This window comes from Choloepus didactylus, chromosome 20, assembly GCF_015220235.1.
Source record: "Choloepus didactylus isolate mChoDid1 chromosome 20, mChoDid1.pri, whole genome shotgun sequence".
Classification (NCBI taxonomy): Eukaryota; Metazoa; Chordata; class Mammalia; order Pilosa; family Megalonychidae; genus Choloepus; species Choloepus didactylus.
In genome coordinates, this window is record NC_051326.1 from 30,898,330 (window position 1) to 30,922,439 (window position 24,110).

Genomic DNA, 24,110 nt, shown 5'->3' on the forward strand with positions numbered 1-24,110 from the left:
GTCCTGGCTTCATATGAGTCTTTAAAACAGAGGTGTTAACCCCAAGATGCTAATCTTAATCCAATGGTTCCAACCTGCAAATTCCTCAATTCCTACCATCATATTGGTAGGATTAGGAATTTCTCCCTTATTTCCTTCTTAAAAGCTCCTCTTGCTTGGTAGCAGCTGCAGTGTTTCCCACTATCTCTGGCTCATTGATGATTTTGAGGGGGCTGGGAATGCTTGCTCTCATTGAAAACATTTTTTAGGACAAAACCTTCCTGCTGGACAATCATTTAATTAATTACTCAGCCCAAACTGATGAAATGCTGCCTCTGTGTAAACTTGGGTCTAGGATGACTGACATGCTTTGAGCCCCTCATCACTCAACTACTTTCCTTTGTGATCAGATGCCCCATTCAACGGCAATGTTGGTCAATGTGAAGAAGAGAGCAACAAATTAAAAACCTTACAAGATTTCAATGAACAATCTAATCAAGTCCTAGTGGGTAGAACACTAAATCTCCAAATCATCCTTGGAAAATCTCCTTCTCAAATCCCTGGGATATGCAACCCCATTTCCCAATCATTTGGCCAGTTAGCCTCTTGCTTGGTTGGATCAGAAATGGACCCAAAAGAATTTATCCAGCCCAGTTTATTCAAATAGAAAAGAGTGAGAACAGCTGGAAGTTCTAAAGGGTGCTCTTTGGTTGAACATGTAGCCTTGTCATACCTTTCCCTACCACCAGATCTTTTGTTCCCCCAAAGCCAGCTAAAGAAGTTTGGAAAGCCGTGCCTTCCTTAGAAACAAATATCTATTTCTTATTTCTAGTACAGCACAATTTCAGAGTATTGTTTTTCTATGCCTCTTGGCTCATCCACTTCCTGGCAAATTTGCTATTTAATCACATCACACAGTTTTATAAGGAAGAAGCTGGAAGTTGAAGCATACCATTATCTGTTCTGAATAAGTCCATATCTCCTGATTTTCATTGGAATTGATCCAGGGGAACCAAGGTAAGCACTTGGAATGAGAGAATGCTAGTAATGGTAAACTGGTGTTTGGTCTTTCTCCCTCTTTTCTAAAGAATTGCTTGTAAATGGTTTGGATTCTGACTCAGACTTTCTGCTTTCTCACAAACATCCAGGCTACTAAAAAATTCACAGATTGCCAGATGGTACAACAGCAGCTCTTTGCAAAGGAGCTGAGCCTCCGAGTGAACAAAGGACAAGTACTCATGGGGACAAGTGGCAACATCAGCAAACGCTTTGGCGAGGTGGGTGTACTGGGCAAGGGGAAACACAATGCAGAAAGGTGAGAAACCAGGCCTTTCACCTCCAATAACTGATTCTGGTGTATTTGGCAGGTTAAAACTGACTCCAAACTGCTGGTGGTGGCAGAAGAGGGGATGTCCAGGAGAAGTTAAAAGAAACTAAATTAGACACTGGGATATTTTTATAGAAAGTCACAAAATTTTGGAATTCTGTCCCCATTTTTCCAATTCCTGATGGAAATAATACCCAAGACTGATGGAAATAATACCCAAGCCTTGGCAGGAAAATAAGTCACAAAAATAAAAGCATTCATGGACTATTATAATGTCTTCCTAATAGATTCCCCTACTTCTATTCTCTGTTTTCTGATCTTTCCTCAAACTTATCTCTCCAAAATATTGCCCTGACCATGAAATTGCACTACTCAAAATCCTTTGAAGTCTTCCCATGGCCAAGAAATAATGTCAGAATGCTTTTGTATGGGCATATAAAGTCCTCCAAAATCCAGACTCAAATAATCTTTCCAACTTCTCCTCCTCTCCCCCTTCACACCTATCCATGCACCTGTAAAACTACAAAGAGATTTAGGAAATTCTTCCCTGTAGACTAATAACACATTCACAGTCCCTTTTTTCCCATGGCCTTTTCCTACATACTTTACCTCCTCTTATAATGACCTTTGATCTCACCTGTGTATGTCCAAGTTACAGCCATCTTTCAATGCTCAGCTCAATTATTTACCACCTCCAGAAAGCATCCCTTAGTCAGATCTCCCATGGTTTTAGTCTCTACCTCTTTTATGGCACATTTTATATTCTACATTTCATCATCATTATTTCTGCACATCCTTTGTTTTTCCTTCAAAACTATAAGTTCTTTATAGTAATCTGTGTCTATTTAATTTTATTATCCCTAACAGCACCTTATGAAGTCCATGATAAGAGGCCCCCAACAAATATGCACTGAATTAATAAGTATTCAACCTGCTTTACAACCCTAGATATTCTGCTCTTGGCACTGTTTTATACCTGTCTGCCTGTGGGCAAGATTACTAAGCAGTTGTCAAATCCAGGTAGCCACAGGAAAGGTCTTATATGAACTGGCAAAGGACTCAGTCATTCAAATTCTTTAAGTGACTATGCTTGGCAGTCAGAGATTGATCTATCAATATTCTCTGAGCTTCTATAGTATCCAAGCCACTTAATAGACACAGCGGAAGTTACAGAATAGTAATTACTATGATTTTGTAAGCCTCTACTTTGTGCCATGCACTGTGTGGGAGCCTTACATACATTAATGTATTTAATGCAACAACTCAATGAGAGAGATAGTATTATTAATGCATCGTATAGCTAATAAATACTGCAATCAAAAATTAAATGGTGTATGTTGCCTGACATCCAAGAGTTATAATATGGTTGGGCATGTAAGATAAGCACCAACAGGTAAAAAGATAATGATAGACATATATCCTAAACGGAATGAGTTTATGTGATAAATGTCAAGTGAAAAGACTTTGGTTGTAAGAGCTGATATCTTTGATGAGGCAGAATCTGAACCGGGCCTTAAGAGGGGGATAGGATTTATATTGGCTGAGAGTTTGGGGAAGGTATTCCATGTAGAAATGATGTATGCAAGGGAGGAAAAGAAGAAATAGTCAAGGTCTGTTTGATGGAACAGAAGAGCCATGATGAGGCTAGAAATTTGGAACCTACCTACCATCCACTTACTTAGTCTTCATGGCACTTTGCAATTTGTAAATATCTTGTTATTTCTGTGATTTTTTTAAGCTGTGAACTAATGAGAATAGGAATCATGCCTGTTGTATTCCCTGCTGGTATCTCAGTGCCAGGAGTTCACAAATATTTGCTTAATAACTGAACAAAAGAAGGAATTAATAAATGAACAAATGATTGAATGAAACAATTTTATAGAAAACTAAGCTAGCTTGTGTCATATCTTAAAGCTCTTCAAATCCAGATAGACTGGCCAGTTGAATGGAATACATATAATTCTTACAAACTAACCCAACTATGGCAGTCAACATCATAACTCTGCAGTATCGTCCTTTTAACCATGAGGAGGAAAGTGACTTTCCCTAAGGAAATTGAGTTTGTTTTTTTTTACTGTTTGGCTCAGGCTGTTGTCCAGTAACATTCTTCAATCCAAAGGGACATTTTGTCTAGACCAGCAAGTAGCAGAGCCCCTTCTCCTACCTTTATCTCCCCTGGAATGATCAAGAAACTAGCAAAGATATTGGTAGAAAACAAAGGAAGGAGAACATGAAAGAATGATGCATTCACATTGGATAGATACTCTGTGGTTTTCAATGAGAAAATCTGGATCCTCCCTATGGGAATGGAATTTTCACTAAAGGAAAAAAAAAAAAAAGCCCCAGGCTAGGCTTTTGTAGACTCTTCACAACAGTACGCTCCCTAAGCTCAGAGATGGGGAGTCTGGGCAGAGAAGGCATATATTAATAGCTCCTGTAAATTATTGATGAGCAAGATGATGAATTAGCATGCCCAAATCTGGGCCCTCAGCTAGAATTAGAGAAATTAAAGCTGGAACGTAATGTAAAGGTCAGCTGTTAACCAAATGCCCTTCATTTACAGAAAGGGAAACTGAGGTCCAGAGAGGCGGCTACACGACCAGTGTAACATTAGACAGCTAGTTAGTGAATGATCTGGGTCCAGAAGCAGGAGTCCTGATGTCAATCCAAGGCTCTGTCTGCTGTACCACACTGTCTCTCAGTCACACAGGGGATTGATACTCCCTCAAACCAGTCACTCAGCTGAATGTAACTTGTACAATGTCACAAATTTTAAGGGGCAAACAGTGCTCACCACTTCCCAGAGAACAAATACCCTCCCTAATGTTCCCACAAAGATTTCTTCTAGACCATGCTCAAATAATTTCACTGACATTACACTCTTCCTTGCCACTTTTCAACTGCTCTAAATTCTGGAATGGTTTTCCTTCTAATATACCAAAATCTCCCTATAATTTCCTCCATGTATTAAACTCCAGTTTCACCACTGCATCTGGCTATGTGACCTTAGCCAACTCCTTAAGATTAATTTTCCCCCATAAAATGGAGACTTTTATCATCACTAAAGGTTAATTAAGAAAATTATTTGATTAATACAAATTGCTTAGCATAATGTCCCTGCACACAAGTACAAAGTAAATGTTAGATAAATATTTATCATCAGTCTTACCCATCCTTCTCAGAGCCAGAATTTTGTATTCAGGAGATGTCACTACTGATATGTCTAGCTTGCCCATTTCCAGGGAAAGGGAGGGAGTGGTCACAATCTGAAAACCTTCTTGCATGGCCAAGGACCACAGGGATCCACTGTGCTTTGTGGACATATATCTCACCTAGAGTTCAACTCCAACTACTACCCAAACACTAACTGTATGCTGGAAGGGATAGTGGGATTAAAAGGAGAGTCTACACCACAGATCAAGAATGGATTAATATGGAAGTAGTTTGATAAATTAACAAAAAGAAAAAACTCCAGTGTTCAGGATTCATGAACTACTCTCTAGCTTGCACAGCATGTGCGTAAGGACATTATGCCCATAGCTAGGCTCCGAAATTTCCCATCCCACAAATAACACTTCACTGAAGTTAAGTGATAAACTTGAGAGAAGAATAACATGTATGACTCAGAAGAAAGAGGATGCAAACATATGCTTCAATGGAACAAGTTAGTCCGTGAGGCAGAGAGAGGCAGGAAGAGGCTGTGCCAGATGGCAGAGGATGTGCAAACAAGAAGCCAGGGCCAGAGGCGAGAGCAGCAGGTGAAGATGCCTTCCAAGATGGAGGCAGTAGAAAGCGTCATTAATGAGGAGGGGAGGGAGGAGGGGAGAAAGGAGAAGGGAAAGGAGGAGGGAGAGGAGGAGGAGGAGTCAGGAAACCCCTCACTGGCAACTAAGCACCCAGATATTTTTGAGTAAACATTGTTTGTTTGACTTCTTGGAAAAGAAAATAAACAAAACCCATCAGCCAAACACTTAAAATGGTCATTCTGGGAACACGGCTCAGAAATATGTGAAACCAATGTCCCAAGACAAAAGACTGGGCTATTTACCATGTGAGAAACAGACAGGGTCTGCCCTTTCATACAAAATACCCTACCAATGTGCACAGGGGCAGGGGCAGCCTATATAGACTCAAAAGAAAATTTTCCCCTCTCTAACCATCTGACTTTCTATGGAGCTGAAAGGACAGGACCCATAAGAGCCTTTTTCCTTCTTCCACATATCCCTAAAACACTCTTCCCACATACCACCAGACTATCCTGAACTCCAAAGACTCAGCAGATAATCAGAAGGAGCTTTCACATAAAGAAGAGAGTTTGAAGAGAGCACAGACCAAGACAAACAAGGTTGAAACCACAAAATGTAAATCTGTTTGAGCCTTTTTATTTTTATTTACCATACCAGTCTTTGTAGAAAGGATTTAGGCTAAAGACCACAGTAAGGATTTTTTTATTGTTGTTTTAAGTTATGTTTCATTCTGTTTCATTTTTTTCTGACAGGGACTTTGGATTTTTAAACTAAAAGTTAATAAATGCTACTTCCACTACACACACATACATATTTTTACATAGAAGGAAGGCACTGCTGGAGGCCCATGAATCAGCAGCATGTCCTGCTGGGTTGTGTGTTGGCCTGGCTTTGTGGAGATGGGTGTGGCTGCACAAGAATTCACAAAAGCACGCTGAAAAGATAACTGAAAATAAAAAAATAAATAAATAAATAAAATTATGTCTCTAGAGATATCAAGGCAAGGAGCAATTTAGCAGAAAAAAAAAAATCCAAAAGGGCTAATTCTTGGGAAATGGAGAACTAAGTCACTGATAGGGAACGCTAAATTGTAGAATCCACTGGTTTTCAATTAAGAGGCCACAAGGTAGTAAAAGCTATCCTTAATATTTTAAGCAGCCCATTGGAAATCGGATATCTGCCTGAGATGTGATCACATAGGCTAACTGAAAAGTCAAGTTGTTTTGTTTTTTAGCTAGAAGTCTATCAAGTCTGTATGGTGATACTGGTTGTCTCATTTTAACGAGAAACTCTGATTGGCCATTGATGACATCCAAGGCATTTCTGGCATGACAATTTTCTTTCCCAATCTATGTCTTTGATAAATAAAAATGGAATTGCAACTGAGTTATTACTTGTGAACCACAGTTTGGCAGGCGAAATCTTGCCAAGCCCTTGGTTAACCAAGGAAAAAAAATAAAAGGGGTCTTTGGTGGTACAAAGTTTGGAAACTACTCTTGAGCCTTCCCTGAACATGCACTATTCCAAAGGAATAAGCAGGCTTCCCTAGAGCCAGAGTGGAGCGTGCCTGTCGTGTCAGAAAACTGAAGAGAGACTGTGTAAATTAACTGCATCTGGTTAGACAAGGTGAGACGGGGGAAGAGACAATTAGCTGGCATTATAGGAACAAGGACAAAGAAGAGAGTTCTAGATTTACTCAGAGGAAATCCAAAATAGACTACTTTGCACCCTTTTGGTGCTCATGGAAAACTTGCCACCACCAAGTTGGCAGATGTTGAACCCAGGGACCAGATGCACAGCTCAGCCAAACTCCTGGGTGACACAAACCACCCATCCTACCTGCAACAAATAAAAACCTGACTTTGTCCCCTTTTACTTCTGTGAATAAAGGCAAGAAAGCCAAGGTAGCCCCCAAAACATTCAGGAGCAATAAGTCAAGGTTTCAGTGAGGGAACAAATTTTTCAAACAAAAGCCCTACAATGAATAAACTGAACAAATGCATCTGTTTATAATAAAATACGTTCTCTTAAAACCTGATACTGGTCAATTTACAGTACCCTTTGGTATGTATGTTTCCATGTGTAGACGTGCAACATTTCGGAAGTAACACATATTTCAGGGGATGCAGAGACATCACTGGGCTGTTTTATTGTGCATAAAATAGTAAAAATAAATGCCACAGTCACATAAAACTCCATAGTACATAGCCAAGATACAATTTCCACCTCCTCGGAAGAATTAAAGGCATTCTAGCACTAACAATGAAGGCACCTAACATGAAAATCTTTTCTCTCCAAAGATGCAAAAAGACTGTACTTTCTTTTACACATGTAACATTTCTATTGCACAGGAAGAAAACAGAAGCATATTCAACATTATCCGTGGATGCAGATTATAGGCAGCTTCTTAAACTAAGAACTGTTGGTAAACGCAGAGCCATTAAGATGTGTGCTGATGAGTTATAAGGTGCAGGTTAGCATTTAAGGGTTTGCACACATTTCTAAAGCTGGTTTATGGGGTGTTTATTACAAGAAAAGATGTAACAATCAAGAAGTTAGAGCAGTTTCTTGAAAGGGGAGTTAAAGTTAGTGAAAAAGACTAGATGAAGATTAGTGAGCTCAGTCTACACACTAGGAAGGACTAGAAATCTGGAACTACATCTAGGCTACCCTCAAATTCTCCAGAGGATGCCAAGATTATCCTTGAAAGTAGGTAAATAATGTCATGTGTCAATCAGCACATCCAACTCACGTTATTACGATAGAGTGCTGGAGAAGAGATGCTGAGGCAGTGTATTCTAGTGCCAGCTCTGCCCCAATCAGTTGTGTAACTATGAGTAGTCGTGTCACCATTCTAGGGTTCAGTTTTTTCATTTATAAAATGAAGAGGATGGCTGATCCCAAAAAGTTCTTGCAGTGCTCTAATTTTAAGCTTCTATGCACTTTCAGAAAAACTGGAGAAACTCCAAATGACTCCCTAAAATTGCACTCTCCTAAACCTCCTAAAATGGCAAAGAAACTAAACACATCTAACAAACATTTCATATTTGGTTATCATCCTCTTCTGAGCATCTCAGAGAATACTACAAACCTGCCATTGCTATTTCAGTAGCCCCCTGAAACATACAGCAGCCTTCAATACCCTCCAACCTACCATTACACCTTTGAAGAACCGAGATGCGGAGTGCTCTGTCCAAGGTCAGTAGCTAGGACAGGGTCAGAATTTCAGACTCCTCCTTCCTAGGACTATTCTATACTCTCCATGAAGAAACCAGGCTGACTTTCTGGGAACAATGCCAGATGTTCCATTCTCCCAATTGAGAATTCATTGGAATATTGGAATAACAACTTTGGAGACTGTGGTCTCTTGAATCCATTTCAGAACCTGGCTAGAAACCCAAAAACCCACAGAAAGAAGCAACAGGGAATTATTCCGTTTTTTAATGAAAGAGAAAAAATTAGGGGTGGGAATATGAGGTTTCTTTAAAATTACATGATTATTGGAAGTTAATTTGGTATTTCTTAGATAGTTTGTAAGTTCTGTTTCCAATCACAAAAACAGACAGCTGAGGATGCTTAAAACATATTTCAATGAATTAGTATCCTTTCCCAAAGAATCTTGACCACTCTGAGTATAACATAGAACCCAGAATGCAATCCTTCATGGTAGAAAGGAATTTCACTCAACACGATGGAGAGTTTGTCATAATCCCCTAAATGGATACTCTTCAAGCCCAGCAGCAATCACTGACAATGGGAGTTGACGCTTAAACTGGGACAACGGCTCCTTCTAGGCACCCGATCATGCCCGTGCCCTGCCAGATAGGAAAGATGGCCTCCTTTACCATCCACAGTCTCCTCATTAAGCTGAAATTACTGAACCTGGAAATAAAATGCCATCATAACTTTAGAGGCACATGTTCAAAAAAGAAGGTTCTGACTTCTTCCAAGAAAGACCAACCAGAGAGAGATAACACATGTTGGACTAACTTGACGCCTTGAAGATAACATGAAACCAACTTTATGACAAAGCCACAAATGATTAGTACTCAGAGCTGAGATTCGCAAAGGGAAAAAAAACAAAAATGATAAAAATCACATTTTCCCCCTACCTGTCGATGATGACAGGGTCTGATGGAGTCTCATTTCGGTTTCCACAACTTTTCTTTTCACAACATCGACTGTAGAAGAAGGAACCAAAAGAGTAAAATGGATTTATTAAGGCAAGAAAATACAATGAGCATACAACGCAAGAGCATAGCCTCCCAATTATAAGCTGAGAACAGAATTTGTGGCCACATTTAAAAAAAAAAAAAATTGTCTCTGAACTTAGAGCCAAAAGATACTCATTCAAATTCTCATTCTATGACTTACGAGTTGGCTAATTCTCAGCAAATCACAACTTTCCCAACAGCAGTATTTATAATCTGAACCATGAACACTTGGATTTTAAGATCTACAAGGTCACTTCAAGCTCGGTGATCAATGATTATAAAGCCATAAGATTGTTTATTTTAGGTCTTTGGTCTCAATAAATATTTGAAGTAAGAGAGGGAAGGAAAATGTATAAAATAGACCACAAGTAGCTGCCTTGATTATTATAAACCTTATTTACAAAACGTCTTTCTCCAGATAACACAGTGTGCTTTATAAACATATATTCATTCATTCATTTCCGTCATTTACTAAAGAGGAAGGAAGACCAGACCAAGATATACATTTTAAAAGAGAAAGAAAATGAGGCAGGAAGTCATAGAATGGTGTCTCCAGTCATTTTCACCAAGTTCAGAACAGAAATGGGATGCAGCTTGGGAGTCCCAGTCTTGAAAACTCTACCTTGTGGGATGCTGAGTACCCAACAGAAGCTCAATAAATGTTAGTAGGATTATCTGAAAGGAAGAAATAGAGAAGCCCCTAGAGCAATAACAGAAAGGAAACACTCAGAAGGGCCTGAGCAGAGAGCAAAACACTACAATCCAAAAGAGTAGGTGCAAAATACCTAGACAAATGTGGAAAGGACAAAGGAAACTTGGTGGTGGAGAAACCCTGGGGAATCACCTCCCTGAGTTGCTGGACTGCTGCCTGTCCAGACCACAGACTACTGAAAACCTCACAGTTCAAGTCAAGTGTGTGGTCCACTATCAACTGAAGTTAAATAAGGATGTAACTTTGAGATGGTTTATAAGAAAAATATTACTCTCTATACTAATTGGAGAACATGTCTAATAAATGTCAACAATAACCAAACTATATGTGAGCACTATTCCTGCAATGATGGTTTCTCTTGCTAAAGACCGACGCAGTGCAATAGAAAGTTGCTTAACTTCTAAACAGGGCTCTAGCAGCTAACTCGACTCTGTAGCTAACAAGCAATGTGAATCTAGGCAAGTCTCTTTAATGCCTGTGGCCTTTGCCTCCCTTATATGTTAAATGAAACAGCTGGGCTAGATCATCTCAAGAGTCCAAGCCAGGTTTAAGAAGTCTGTGAGGCTATGAGATTCCCAGCACACTCTGTGGCAGCAAGAACCCAAAGGCCTAACACCAGCCCAGTAATAGATGTGCTTTGTGGCTGTCTGCTGTCCATTTGTACTCTCTGATCCTCCACAGAATTAAAAATTTTAATAAAGATTTAAAATATTTAAAGAGCCCATCACTCACATGCAGAGATGTGTGGATTATTCAGTGAACAATTTAACATTCTCAGAAAGTAAAATATATTTGAGAGATGTTAAAACTTTTCACCAAATGGGCATGATGAGGTTTCAAGAAACTTAATCAAATTAGTAGGAAGTCAAAGAAAAATTGTCTGAACTTTCTTAAACACTAGAGTCAGCCTCCAAGACTTTCTGAAATAATATTTTGCCTTTGAAATTATATGAGGTCTTAAGTTTTAAAATTTCAATCCAACCCAAGATTAACACCAATAAAAATGCTGGCCAGCTGCTCTCCCACCTCCCAGAGTGCTTGTCTCTCTTCCCTACTCCCTACCCCCACCTATTTCCATCTCCTACCTCTCCTATTTCTGGTGCACTGCTTATGTCAATGCAACACCTCTGCAGCTCAGGCAAACCTCTTTTATTAGCAACACAATTTCAAAAAAGCTATACATACTAGTTACCTCTAGACGTTCAAGCTAGACTCTCCTTTTACATCCCTAGCATGTCAACCTAACTCCAAATACGGGTGAGATGCTGGGTACAATTTAATTAGAAGAGACCACACTGTCAGAATGTGCCAATCTGTTTAGTTTGGGTAGGAATGATTCTGAGAAAGCCAAGTAAGTTTGCAAAATTGCTCAGCTGAATTTAGCTGCTATCCATGGGGATTTCCTCTGGAGAAGAAAAACAGATAAAAATGTAAGCCTGGAGCCAGTGTAACACAATGTGGGGGAATCAACTCAAGGAAGGAAATGGTATTCAAAGAAAAATGCAGAGAAACTTCAGGACCTAATCTTTCATTTTCCAACAGTAACATTTAAATATAATCTCTAATGTTAATATTCAGCATAGAACAGTAGTAGGGGATGTTCACTTGACTGTTGAACTATATAGTAGAAAAGGTATAAAAACAGGACTTGGCTGTATTTGCCACATTTCAACCTTTCTTAAAATTTCTTTGTCTCTTGGTTAGCCAAAGCTAATTATTTTCTCTTCAACTTTTTAAAGAAAAGGTCTCATCTGTATGTCCTAGTTGTTATTTTATTCCTTAAATGGCATTCAGTGCTCAAACTAGCAATATTAAAATGAGCAAAGCGAAGTGCCGAGTTAAAAGTATTCATGAATCCACACTCCCAAACAGTCACTTTGGGACCAGGTATGGGGACACTTGATGCTAAGGAATTGGGTCCCTGAATTACTCGTATTACAAACTCATTTCTCCCTTCCTTTTGCTGTTTAGACAAAGCCCAAGCGGCCAACCTCAGATTTGGCTACTTTAGTTGAAAGGCTTTTTGTTATTTTCTAACAAGCAAATCTCTAAGACTGAAGTTCCTGATCAGTGTGTTTTTTTTTTAATGAAAATGACTGTAAAATAGGAAAAGAATAATAAAACAAAGTGAACTTGGCAATGGGTTAAGATTGTGTTCCTAACTACCACAGAGAATGCGCAGAAGTGCCCTTTTATTCTAATGAATGAAAATGAAGGCTGTCCCTCTGTTTCTCTGTTTGACTTGGTTTAGTGTATTTTATTCCAGTACTTTTTGGAGAACCTTTTACCTGACATGCTTTCAATTTATTTACAGGCCCCTTTCATCTTCCCTATTTCCACACTGAGTCTTTAAGAGGGAAAGACAGAGAATAAAACAATTGGGGAAAGAAAGAGGAAGGAATTTTATCACAATCCTGACTCTTACCTGGATTTTTCAGAAAGGGAAAAAGAAGAGGGATGAGAGATGGCCTGGTGGGGGAGGAAAGCCCCAGCCATGAACACGGGGGTGTCCGGTCAGCCCAACGCCTGTTCAAGACAAGCTAATGTGTCCCTTTCCTCTCAAAATGGCTTTTAAAATTCAACCCTCAACTTTCAAAAATCTGTCTCTAATTTCAAACTCAAATAAGCGCACAGCATGGTGGCTTTTGTTTTGTTTTCTTCTCCCCAACTCCTCCCTGCGATTGCATAACAAAAGTGTCTAAATTCACACCATCTGGCTGATAAAGACACTGGCCCCACTGCCCGGCTGGTCCATCTGATTAGGGCCCTGTCTAGCCTGCGCCTTGTGGCGAAAAGTCACAGCTGTGGGGTTTGCTCGCGCTCAATACAACTCTGTTATTAGCCAGCTGTAGGCCTTGAGACGACTTCTGTTCAAATTATAATATCTTTTAACCCTCTGAGCATTGAGGGCGCAGAGGTGGCTGGCAGCGACATAACAACTAGATTTCTCCTTGCAAATAATTGGCAAAATGAACTAAAGCAGGGAAGAGAGGAGCAAAGACCTTTGGGAAAGGGAGAGAAAAGTTATTTATCTTCTTTTGATTTGTTTTGTCCCCTTTCTGGGTTCGCCCCTCAAAGCTAAACACCAAATGATGAGCCTTTTACTAAAGATCACAGGACAAAAAAACATTGGGGGAAGTCTCCAGGTATGCCCAAGAGAGCCATGTAAATGAGACTAAGTATATGCAATAGCTGCTGAGGAACTGGGCATCTGCTTCATCTCTCAAACATCGACTGCCAAAACTGCCTCTAAAAATGTGGGAGAAGGAACTTTTCTCCTTACTAGAGAATCAACCAGCTCTAACTGACAGATTGAATGAAAACTTCCCTTTTAGATGCATCTAGTATTTGCCGCACAGCCTACCTCATCTCCCATGACACACACACACACACACACACACACACACACACACACACACACACGCACACACTGCAAATATAGTACCATCCAGTGGATCATTTATTTACACATAATTAATATTTGTTTTAAATTCTAGTTTGGGAAGAAAATAGCAGGTCTCAAATGCAGAGAAGTTACAGTACATTAAATTTTTATATTGTGTTACTAATGCAGACTAAACTAGAGGCTTTAAAAATTGATGCTGCTACTTAAACAGCGTAAAGTGAGGAGGATTTGATTGGGCTAAAAAAATAAAAATGTCAGCCTTAACTACAGCTGGATGGGGTGTGTAAATATTGTTTAAAATGATAGGCATATTTGTCAGACAACGGGCCAGTTTTTTGTTTTGTTTTAAGAAGATAATCTCTCCAAGCACATATATTTAAAAGTGTAGAGAGGAAGGAAAACCTGCCCTTAGATTAACCAACCAAATCAAAGCGTTCTGTCTATTTAATCTAGGTATTACATGGAAGTACCTCTTGAAAATGTATTTTCTTTCTGAGGTGATCTACCGAGGGGCATCCCTGCGTGTCCCTGGGATAAGAGAGTACCAGTCTGCTTACTCCACCCCCAATGCTTCACCCCAGCTACTCAGGCAAAAGAAGCCTCAATTGCTCTCAGCTGAGGCCACTGGCAAAGTTGAACTTTACATTTGGCAAGTTTGTTTTTCTAATACTTGGTCAAAACCAAGACAAACATGTCTGATTGTTATGGTTTCTTTCTGGTGAGATTGGGGAAGGGATAGGGGCTGCCTGTTGGGAGCTGCCCATAAAACAATCTGTATCAAATCAGACTGTCTGCAGTTACCCAAAACTAGCAAGTCTAAAGTTGGAAGGATTCACTGAAGCAATAACAGGGTAAGGAAGAACTGAAGCTCTCCCTCCAGTCAGAGATTTTGGAAGAAGAAAAACGGGTGTGGACTAGACATTTAAATTTTTATAGTAAAATAGCCACGCTCTTCAAAGAGTTTCTTTTTTTATATTCTTTCTCATTTGCTGTGGGATCCCCGACACCCAGTCCTATTCCTGGCACATATTAGCATTCAATAAACATTTGCTGAAAGAATGAATAAGTGTGTAGGTGAATTCCTTCTAATTTTTTAAAATTTTTCCTAGTCAAGCAAAACAGGACAATCTGCAGGCTGAAAATAGCAGGACTGTGTCTCTGAAAGGAAGGGGAAAGGAAGATGGGGGGAAGGCGTAGAAAGGAGAGTAGGCTGCACCCTTCACAACTTGTCCTCAGAACCCAGCTATTGCTGCAGACACTAGATTGTCTGACGGGATCCCCTCCCTGTCCCTCCCACCCCCTGGTGGGGACCCCACTGATCTTTCTACCCAGTAGTTCTGCCTGACCTCAGAAACTCCTCTGACACCCGGAATCTTAGGCAACTGCGCGGCAGGAAGGAAAGGATCCCGAATCACAGACATGGCGGGGGGTGGGAAGCGCCTCGGAAAAATGCGGCGGGACCGTCGGGTGGTCGCTCGCGGGGATTGCGAGTCGTTCCAGTACTTTGAATCGACGTGAATCGGTAACTCCACAAGTGGCCCCGCCTAGGAATCTACTCCGGGCGGGCAGATCCCGCGGGAACCGAGCAGCCGCGGGGCCCCAGCCAACATAGTTTTGGGGAAAGTCCCCGATTCCAAACCTGGCCTGGGGCGACCTGGCCCCAGGCTGTGCCGCCGACCGAAGGGCCGCGGAGGCTCTCCACTAGGCGGAGGAAACTCCTGCGACACCGGAGGGGGTAGAATCCTGAGTCGGTCTGTGTTAGCTTTCCGAGTCCTAATCGATGCGACTTAAGAAACTTGCCTTAAAGGGAGGAGGATTCTAGTGACTTCGGCCCCCAGGGCCAGTCCGCCGGCGCGGCCTTCCTCCCTGCGCACAGGAAAGTCAGCCCCGGGAGCGCACGCGAGCTGGGCGGGCGCCGCTCACCTGCCTGGCTTTCCAGCAAAGCCCGGAGGAAAAGGCGGCTCTTACCTGCACATCACTTCGTGCGTAAGAAGAACTCGGCACATTTCTGGATTCTTATTCTGTCCCTCATAAGCTATGGGCTGCGAAAGAGGTGGGAGGCAGGAACGGAAGATATAGAAAGGGGTGGAGGGGCAAAGAAAGAGAGCACTTTAGAGCAAGCACAAAATCATTTTTCCCCTCATTTTCTGCTACCACTTTGAGTTCCAGGGCACAGCATAAAACCGAACGGCTGACGGGTTAATTCAAGCGCAATAATAATACATTTGTCCCGGGGAGGAAATATTTCTTAGCAAAAGGGAATGTTTGAAAAGGCTGAAATTCCCAATAATTGTTGCCTCAGTTCATCCCTTCGTTCGCCTCCTGCCACCCCCCAGTATCTCTCAGTCGGATAGAAAAAGGACATTTGGCAGACAGGGGAAAATTTTTTTTCCAAAGCGGATAATGTGCGAGTTGGTGTGGAGGGGGTTGTAAAGTCGGACCCTAGAGATCGTGGAAAGCGGAGGAAAAAGGGAGGAAGGAAGGAGGGAGAAAAAGGTTGGGGGGCAGTGGGGAGAAGGGCGACGGGCCCCGTGCGGGAAGAGGAGCCCAGTGACCCGCCGGGCTCACCTGCTTGGTGACCGAGTCAATAAGCCTGACGTAGAGGTCCTGCTCCGTGCGGACGCCTGCAGGGGGAAGGGGGTGCACAAGTCAAGGGCTGCGGAGCCCCTCCCGGGTCCCCCAAACCTGTGGTCGCCATGGGACCGAGGCCCAGGCAGCCGCTGCCGGCTGCGAGCGCTCAGGCCGAGCGGTGCTGGGGGCAGAGATCACACATTCCCACTCCCCCCTGCGCTAACCAAGCTTCCCGCAGCCCTGTGCTCCCGGGCTCCACCCTTAAGGCCCCCGGCCAGCGACCCCGACAAGGTCAACTGCCTTCCTTGTCACTGAAAATTACAGTCGCTCAGCCGGCAGCCGGCTCACCACCAGGTGGAATCAGGGCCGGGGGCTCACCGTTGCTGTAGAGGAGCTGTAACTTGTAGTGGGTGCCGTTGTTGGTCTTCTCATTGCCTTGTTCCTGAAAAGACAGCGGCTTTCTATTCCCCAGCTTGCCAGCCCCCCAAAGAAGGGAAAAAGGAGAGAGCTGGTCTTCACACCACCTCCCACCTCCTTGCTCCTGCCAGAACAGCAGCTTTGAACAACCCCTGCCCAGGCCCAGGGTCAAAGAGCATCTGCCCGCCTCTGGCTGACTCTGGAAACTTGCCATGGCTCCCGGCCACTTGACCTTCCCTGCCCATGTCCCTCACCCTCAAAACTGTCTTCAGAAGTAGGACCCCCAAGCTGCAACGACTAGGACAGTAGCCAATGCTGCTTTTAAACAGCCCCCCACCCAACCCATTCGGCCTTAGTCTGTGCTTATGAGGTCCCACTGTATCTCTTGGCAAAAAGGGGAAGGGACCCATCATTTAAAGGGCAGCATTCAGTCTCTATCCCACCAGAATCGGAATTGGGGGGACCACCAACTCAGAGACCCAGTGTTCAAGAAGACACCGGCAGAAGGAACCTCGGAAAGCCTCTGCTCTAACGCTTGCATTTTAGAGATGTGGAGACTGAGGCCCAGAGAGGGCAAGGGGCTTTCCTTTGGTCACACATTGGCTTAGTTAATTGTCCTTCATTTGAGTTCGGTTCCAGCCCCCAAAACTTGGGCTTGGGATTGAGCAGGCGCTGCCTTGGAAAGTGAGAGTTGGGGAGGGGGAGGCTGGGTTGGGAAGGCGGGCAGAAGCTGGGCTGTGGGTTTCCACCGAGTGCCATTTCACCTCACTTTGCCGATGCCAGCAGGTGCAAAATAATAGAGGTAACTGAGAAAAGGGCAGGGTGGCTTTGGGTACACTTTTTAACTATGCTCTGGTCGGAAAGGCTTTTGCTCCGTGGTCAGTCTATAACCGGGAGCTACTAACGACCCGGACGCTCGGTGGGCAGAGCGGCTCCAGCTCTTCGCAGCGCCGGGTGCGGAAGCAGCGGCAAGAGAAGATGCGAGAAAACCTGAGTGATTTAGAGGATGGAAGTGAGAAGCCTCTATTTATCATCCCTGATGATGTGAGCGGAAAAAGTGTCGCGAGTGACAGATGGAATCTTTAGTGCTTTGCAAGGAGGGAGTTATTAGGCCGCGGAGGGGAATGGGAGGGGGGTCTCCGCTTACTTTGTCGTTCTCCACAAAGTCCACGAAGGCCGTGCGCTCGATCTCCACGGGCTGCCCCTGCCTGTCGTAGAGCGCCAGGACAAAGTGAAAAAAGTTGGATTTTCTCAAGTTGGAGGGAGGCTGCTTCTCAAAGTGGGCCCGGGACAGGGCGACCCCGCTGCGCAGGAAGAGACACGGGAGCACCGGACACCGGAAAGGGGAGAAAGAACACGACGTTATCAACATGCCCACAAAGCACCACAAAGGGGTAAGGGGCCAGTGCTGGGTTCAGACACCTGGTCCCGTCAGGCCTTTTCCCAATTCAGAATAGTAAGCGGGCACTCCTGGGAGGAATCGCCCTGGCCGCAGGGTTTTGGTGGCGGAGCCGAGTCCCCTGACGGTTCTGCACCGCCGCCCCGTAGACCAGCCACCTTGCGTGCCAGCGTCGGGCGGCTCACCCGCCGGCCTTTAGTGGAGATTGAAGGGCCTGGGCCGTGGACCGAGGCCCGGAGCGGTTCCCCGAGGCAGCGACCCGTGTCCTGTCTCTTCCAGCCGCCTCCATCTTCCATCCTCTCCCTCAGGAGGCTCGGCCGGCTGATTCAGAACCGGGATTTGGGACCCCGGGTTAGGGTTTTTAAGTATCTCGTTTACTTTTGAAGACGTGACCCTTTTCCTTCATCTTCATTTGATTACCTATCCTGGTGCCACCGCCCCCGAAAACCCCCCAAGCAAACTCTGAAAGGCGGTGAGACAGACCCCAACCCTCCACCCCCCACCCCGCCCAGAAGCAGGAGAGACGGAAAGCCCAAAGCCCAGGTCTCTCCGTCCTAGATCCGGAGACTCCATCCCCGCTTTCCTCGCTCTTCCGAAAAGTTGCGCTCGGGACAGCAGTGGGGCAAATCCCCACGACCAGCATGGGGATAGCGGGTCACCGCGGACGACCTGATACGGTGGAAACAACCCCACCCCACCCCACACATACAACCGAGAGCCGCTGGGCTTGGAGAAGCGAAGATGTTATTAAAAGGCAAAGAGCGTCCTCGCCTGGGGCTGAGGGGATCCCCTCTCAAGCCGCGTCTCGCGGCGGCGGCCGCCAAACCTGCTGACTGCAAAACTAAAGTTGGGGGTCCAGGCAGGCACCCTCGAGCGTATCGAGTGTGTGCACACACTTCTCCCCACCGACCTGCCACGGCCGCGGCCAAACTGGCCGCCAGGCCACACTTAGCCCGAGACTCCGGGTCCAGGCGAGCACACCGATGGCCGGAGCTGCCACGCAGCGCTGGGGTCTCCCGGCTTTACGCTCCGGGTAGGGAGCACTTTCACTTTTCTGAGAAGTATAGCTTTTTGGCTAGAATCTTCCCACCCAGGCTACCTGTTACAACTTTAACAAACCATTTAATCTAGGGAAGGAAGGTGAGGGAGACGTCTTTAAAGAGCCGGACTAAGGAAATGCGCCGTGAAGCCGGCTGCGCGGAGCTGTCTAATTTCTCTGGGCCTCCGGCAGGAGTTCCCAGACCCGCTGCGCAAACCGGAGGTCGCAGTCTGCAGTCTGCGCGAGGGATACCCGCGCGTCCGTGGCTAGAGCAGAGGGGCGGGAGCCGCCGCCGGCTCCGGAGCGATGCCACTGCCGCTGCTTCTCCTACAAGGTTGGCGGCGTGTTCGTTCTACCCGGGACACCTGGAGCCGTGGCTTGTCTGGGAAAGGGGTAATTTCTCCGTGTGATGTTGGTGGAGGGCAAGGATAGTGGACGGGGAGGCGACGGTCGTGGGAAGAAGTTTGTGGGTTCTTAGGGGTAAGGGGGCTGACTCGCAGAGAAGGCTATGTAGGCCATAAATCCCATTTCTATGGTGGGGGGCGGGGGAGGGGACAGATGTCTTCCTGGGGTGGCCCCATGTACAAGGCTTTCACTATCCCAGTACGCAGACGCTCTAGAAACAAAGTCAACTTCACAGACCCGCAAAACTAATGGCTGATGTTCCCTAGGACTCCCTGTCCTCTTCCGTTGCCTCTTTCTTCTTCTAAGGCTCCTTCCACGATTACTTCTTCGTCTTTTCTTTTTTCTTTAATCTCTTTTCTCGCCTCCTCCCTGGCCCCCTGCGCCTGACCCACTGTTTTATGTCCGACCCTCCCAGCCTGTTTCCCACTCCCCCTCCTCCCTGAGCTCCGGGCCTCCTCGCCTTCCCGGGGAGCCGCCCCGGCCTCTCCCGCTCCTCTCGCCGCCGCCACCATCTGGCCGCGGGTCTCCCCGCCTCCAGGAATCGCCCGTCAAGATGCCGGAGGAGAGGCGCTCACAAGCGGCGTGGTGAAACCGGTAGTCCCCGGGAAGCCGGCTCCCTTCCCGAGGCCGTGGCGCCCAGCTCCTGTCCTCACACCCCGCTTGGGGCCAGGCGGGTCTCGGAGGACTAGGGGCTGAGCTGCGAGATGTTGGATGCAATCTTGTTATTTTTCCTCCGGAAGAGTGGTCTGTAGGGAAGGAGTGGGGAGAAACACAAACGACCCAGGCAGTTCAAAATCTCCAGTTGGCTGCCGGGTAAGTGTTCCCCTGGCTGCAGCGACCTGCCTGCCCGAGGGCAAGTCCCAACGTGTGGGGCCAGGGTGACAGATGGGGAGGAGTGGGGGGAGAGAATGATGGGGAGCAGGGTAGAGGCTTGGGAGGGGGACAGAGAGAGGCAGAAAGAGGGACAGTGAGATTGAGGGAGAGACTCGGAGAGCATAATAATTGTGCGGTCGTCTCGTTACCTCTGCGCCGCGACATTAGCATCCACCACGCCGACATTCCGGACCCAGGACCTGACCGAATCCATCTCGGCGCCCAGCGATTTCTCTTTCAGAGCTGGTCCTCTTCCTAAAGTATCTTGAATCCCAAACATTTAAAAAGTCTAATCCTCTACTGTCGCTTTAAAAATGAGTTACAATAACACAGTCCTGACTGTTTCCAACGCGGCCAAAAAACCGTCTCCCTCCAAAGCAATCCAAGAAATGGGATCGAGTGCTGAAGTTTGAGTCTCTCTTGGAAAAAAAAAAAAAAAATGATAACCCGTCCTTTGCTTCACACGCAAGGTGGCGGACTGATGTAGGCAAAGTTTGTGTTTTATCCTCCGCAAGTTCAGATCAGTCTCCTCAGTCCCTCTGCCCTAAGTCGCTCGCATCCTTCCAGCCTCAGCTCTGCATCCAGAAAGTGATCACAATTTAGAAGCATCACCTGTTCTGGGAGAAACAGGAAGAGATTGATGGCTGCCTAATCTCTCCCCTACCTTCTGCCTCCCCCCTCCCTACTCCTCCCCACCGCTCCAATTTAGAAGGAAAAAAAAAATCCCAACAGGATCAGTTGTAAAAGGAAGGGGAAGACCCGGAGCGGAGAGGAGGCGGTGGCTGCGAGCGCCGCAGAGCCGGGCTGCAGCCGAGCCCGGGCCCCATGAATGGGTTACTACGGCCCCGACCGCCGGAGGCGGAGCCGCGGCCCGAAAAGGAGCCTCATTTGCATGGACGCTCGGGATTGGCCAGCGCTGAGCAGGCCGGGCCGACGTCCTCCCGCTGCGCGCACCACGCTCGGCGTTGCTCCGAGTCTGGGAGGTGAAAGGGGACAGAAAGCTGCGGGTGCGGCGCCTTTTTTTGGACCCCATGTGCGTGCGCGGGATGGGGGACCCCCCAAACCCTGCAGTGAAGCGAGGTAGTGGGATCTCCGAGTTGGGATCCCACCTGCTCTGCCTGAACGCGAGAGCCGGAAGTCCCCGTTGGTCCTGCCTCTAGTTGCAGGTTTATGCAGTCTGCCGCGAAGCATATTCATTCTCCGGGTTTAGGTCTGTTTGCAAATCGACCTGTTCGTGAAGAAACGGGAAGTGTGGCCACATGTTTGTGCAAACGTTCCTCAGAGCAACCCAGTACCCTGAACGGCTCTCCCCAGCCACCTGGAGTTACATGGTGACACAGTTTTTGTGTGCAGTTTGCAAGTTGTTGAAAGGATATAAAACGAATGAAAGCAGAGTGGGATGGCGGGGGGAGAAAGAACGAGGCTCAAGTGCTGTTCAAATAAATAAAACGGTCACGGAGCTAAGGAAAATGCCCCGGAGCAGGAACGAGTGGGAGTCTTACCAGTGCAGATGAGAGGTTGCTGACGGATCATGGCAGGCTGAGTGCGAGATCCTCCGGGGCGTTTTCCCGGGAGCCGCCCCCGCTTCCTCCTCCTCCTCCTCCGCGCCACCCGGAGTTCCCAAAGTCCCGGGGAGGGGGCAGAGGAGGGGAGGGGGAACAGCGGGGGAGTCGCGTAAACTTCGCCCACGGCGCGCGGTTGCCGCGGTGCCCGCCGCGGGCTGGTGGCCGGGAGGCGGCAGCAGCTCGGCCAAACAGCTGAAACCGTAGACGGCTTTTTAACTACGCCAGGCAGCTCGCCGTGCCTATTAAAAATCCTCCTAGCTGGGTGTTATTTTCTTGCTTCTCCTTTTGTATTCTGATCTGTACATAGATCTGCTGCTGAAATCTAGAACACCAGCGCGAAAACAGATTTGAAGACAATGAATGCAAATCTGTGCTCAAAGACCATCTGCCGGGAGGAGACAATCAGCTGTTCAGTAGTTAGAGCGACTGCGCCAGAATCTCCCGGCCTCATTACGGAAAGGGCCGTTGCGAAAGCCTGGATTACGTTCCGGAGACTTTCCCCCCACTTAGGACTCAAATCTGAGCGTGATTTGACTCCGGACCAGATCCCCTTACGTGTAGGTGAGCGTTCACAATGAACTGCGAGCGTCTGCCGCTAGAGGACACAGCGCCTTGCAACTTGCCTGGCCGTACAGGAAGCTCACACTTTCAGAAAATGCCGCTCTTTTGAGAAAGGGACCCGTCGGCGCCTCCACCCCACCCCGGGTTCAAACCGCGATTCCAGACTGCGCGGCCGGAGTCGCGCCCAGGATGCTCAGGTCTTACTGCTGAGATTCGCTTGAAAACCGCACCTCAGTGCGCGGTCCGCCTCTGCGCAGATCCGAAGCCTAGGGACTGGGATGGTTGATTTAGGGGGAGGAGAACGTGAAACCCACGCCTTTAGATTGTGTTGAATGGGGCACCCGGACCCCAGGGCTCTGGCTTGGTCCGCCCAGATGGGCAAGAAAGGGGCGGGGAGCAATGCAGGACAATCGGGCGTCAAAAAGGGAAAGGGTCCGTGGTGAACGCCAAGTAGATAGGAGTTGTCCAAAGAAAGAGGAGGGAGGGTGGAAAGAAATTTGTAGGGACGAAACTTACTACCCTGTTGCACTCTGCAATTCTCTGTTATATGTACGTTTTATGGATAATTTTGGCCCCTGTATAAATTAACCACCCAAGTCTTCCACCCCGGCCCTCGCCCTTTTCTCTCCGAACCTGGAGTAGCTTTCCTCCCAATCCTTGTCTGGGGTGGGCGCCCAGGGTGAGCTCCTCAGGACGTGGCAATGAGCACAGTCATTTTTTTTCAAGGGGCCTCCGGTCGGCTGGAGTTTGGCGCTGCCGGGGAAAGGTGGAGAGTGCAATCAGAGGGGTCGTCAGACATCAGTGGACCCAGGCCTGTTCCGGACCTTCTGCCCCTCAGGCGGGTGTTGGCGGGGGTTAAAGGGCAGAGCACGGGTCGGAGACGACGGCTCTTCTCGCCCTCAACAGCTGCCACCCAAATGATGCCCCTCAGGAAGCGAATGAATTGGTCCTTTCTCTGGACTCCCTGCGGCCGTCCCCAAAGCAGACGGCCGCGCACAGTGGGCGCCCTCGCCGGGAGGCAGTTTGAGTTGCTGCGGCCCCGAAATTTTGATCCTGCCGGGGGTGGTGCCTCTGCTCCCCGGCTGCGCTAGGGGCGCCCTCCCCGCCGCAGCGCGGGGTGCTCAAGGAGAACCGCCGCGGAGCTTATGCGGGCCCCCTTTGGTCGCAAGCGGGGGCGTCTAAGTTTCCTCTGGGCCGAGATGAAGATCCCCTGCGAGCGCTGGGGTGGGGACCAGCTTCGGCCTCCGCGAGGCGGGGCTTAGGCTTTCGGGGAGCGGGAAGCATTTCTGCCAGCCCGGTTAGACTTAATTTTTGTGTGTGAAGGTTTTTGGGAGGGAGTGGACGCAGAATTGGCCACCCGTGCCAAAAGAGCGTTAGTTAGTGATGGAGTGAACCGAGGCGGCTGCGCCCGGAGGGTCGCTCCCATTTCTATTGCCTCGGGCTACATCGGAACAAATCTCCTTTTCGTCCGTGCAACACAAAATCCGCCCAGAGTCGCACGGGGTCTCTCAGGCGCGGCTGCAGCCCGGGGAAGCCTAGCTCCGCAGGGGCGCAGAACCCGCGCACGCCTCCCGGGCTCGTTTCCGCAAGTTTCGTTCCGTGTCTCGCTGAGGTCGAAAAAAATCCAAGATGAGAATTAAAACTCTTCACGAAAATCTATTTACACAAAACGGAGGGTGGTAGGGTTGGTGGTATTCCGTCTTTTACACTGTCCCTTCCTTTGTTCACTCTTTTCCCAAAAATGAATCCCTCGGTTTTTTTCTTTTGCAAGTTTCACATCTGCCCCGCGGTGAGAAATGCTTAATTTTCTCCTAATTGGGTTTAAGAACGGGTTTCTCTAATCTCGTCCGGTCCAGTTGTCCCAGGAGCCGCGCGTCTCTCTGGGTCAGAATTTCG

The 24,110-nt window shown here is 46.8% G+C and overlaps 1 protein-coding gene across 8 annotated transcripts in view; it reads right to left on the minus strand.

Moving 5' to 3' along the window:
- The window catches only part of EBF2 (EBF transcription factor 2), a 184,058-nt gene extending 163,612 nt beyond the window's left edge, over nt 1–20,446 (minus strand). For 7 of the 8 annotated variants that reach the window (XM_037812905.1, XM_037812899.1, XM_037812904.1 and 4 more), the window contains exons 1-6: nt 20,238–20,446; nt 17,520–17,676; nt 16,334–16,397; nt 15,953–16,008; nt 15,353–15,426; nt 9,165–9,233 (exon numbers count right to left, since the gene is read on the minus strand). In XM_037812905.1, the coding sequence (XP_037668833.1) occupies nt 9,165–9,233; nt 15,353–15,426; nt 15,953–16,008; nt 16,334–16,397; nt 17,520–17,676; nt 20,238–20,368 (551 nt within the window). In that variant the 5' untranslated portion in view covers nt 20,369–20,446. The remainder of the gene's footprint in view (nt 1–9,164; nt 9,234–15,352; nt 15,427–15,952; nt 16,009–16,333; nt 16,398–17,519; nt 17,677–20,237) is intronic. The other variant, XM_037812901.1, reaches the window with a different exon arrangement.
- Nucleotides 20,447–24,110: the final 3,664 nt, after the last annotated feature.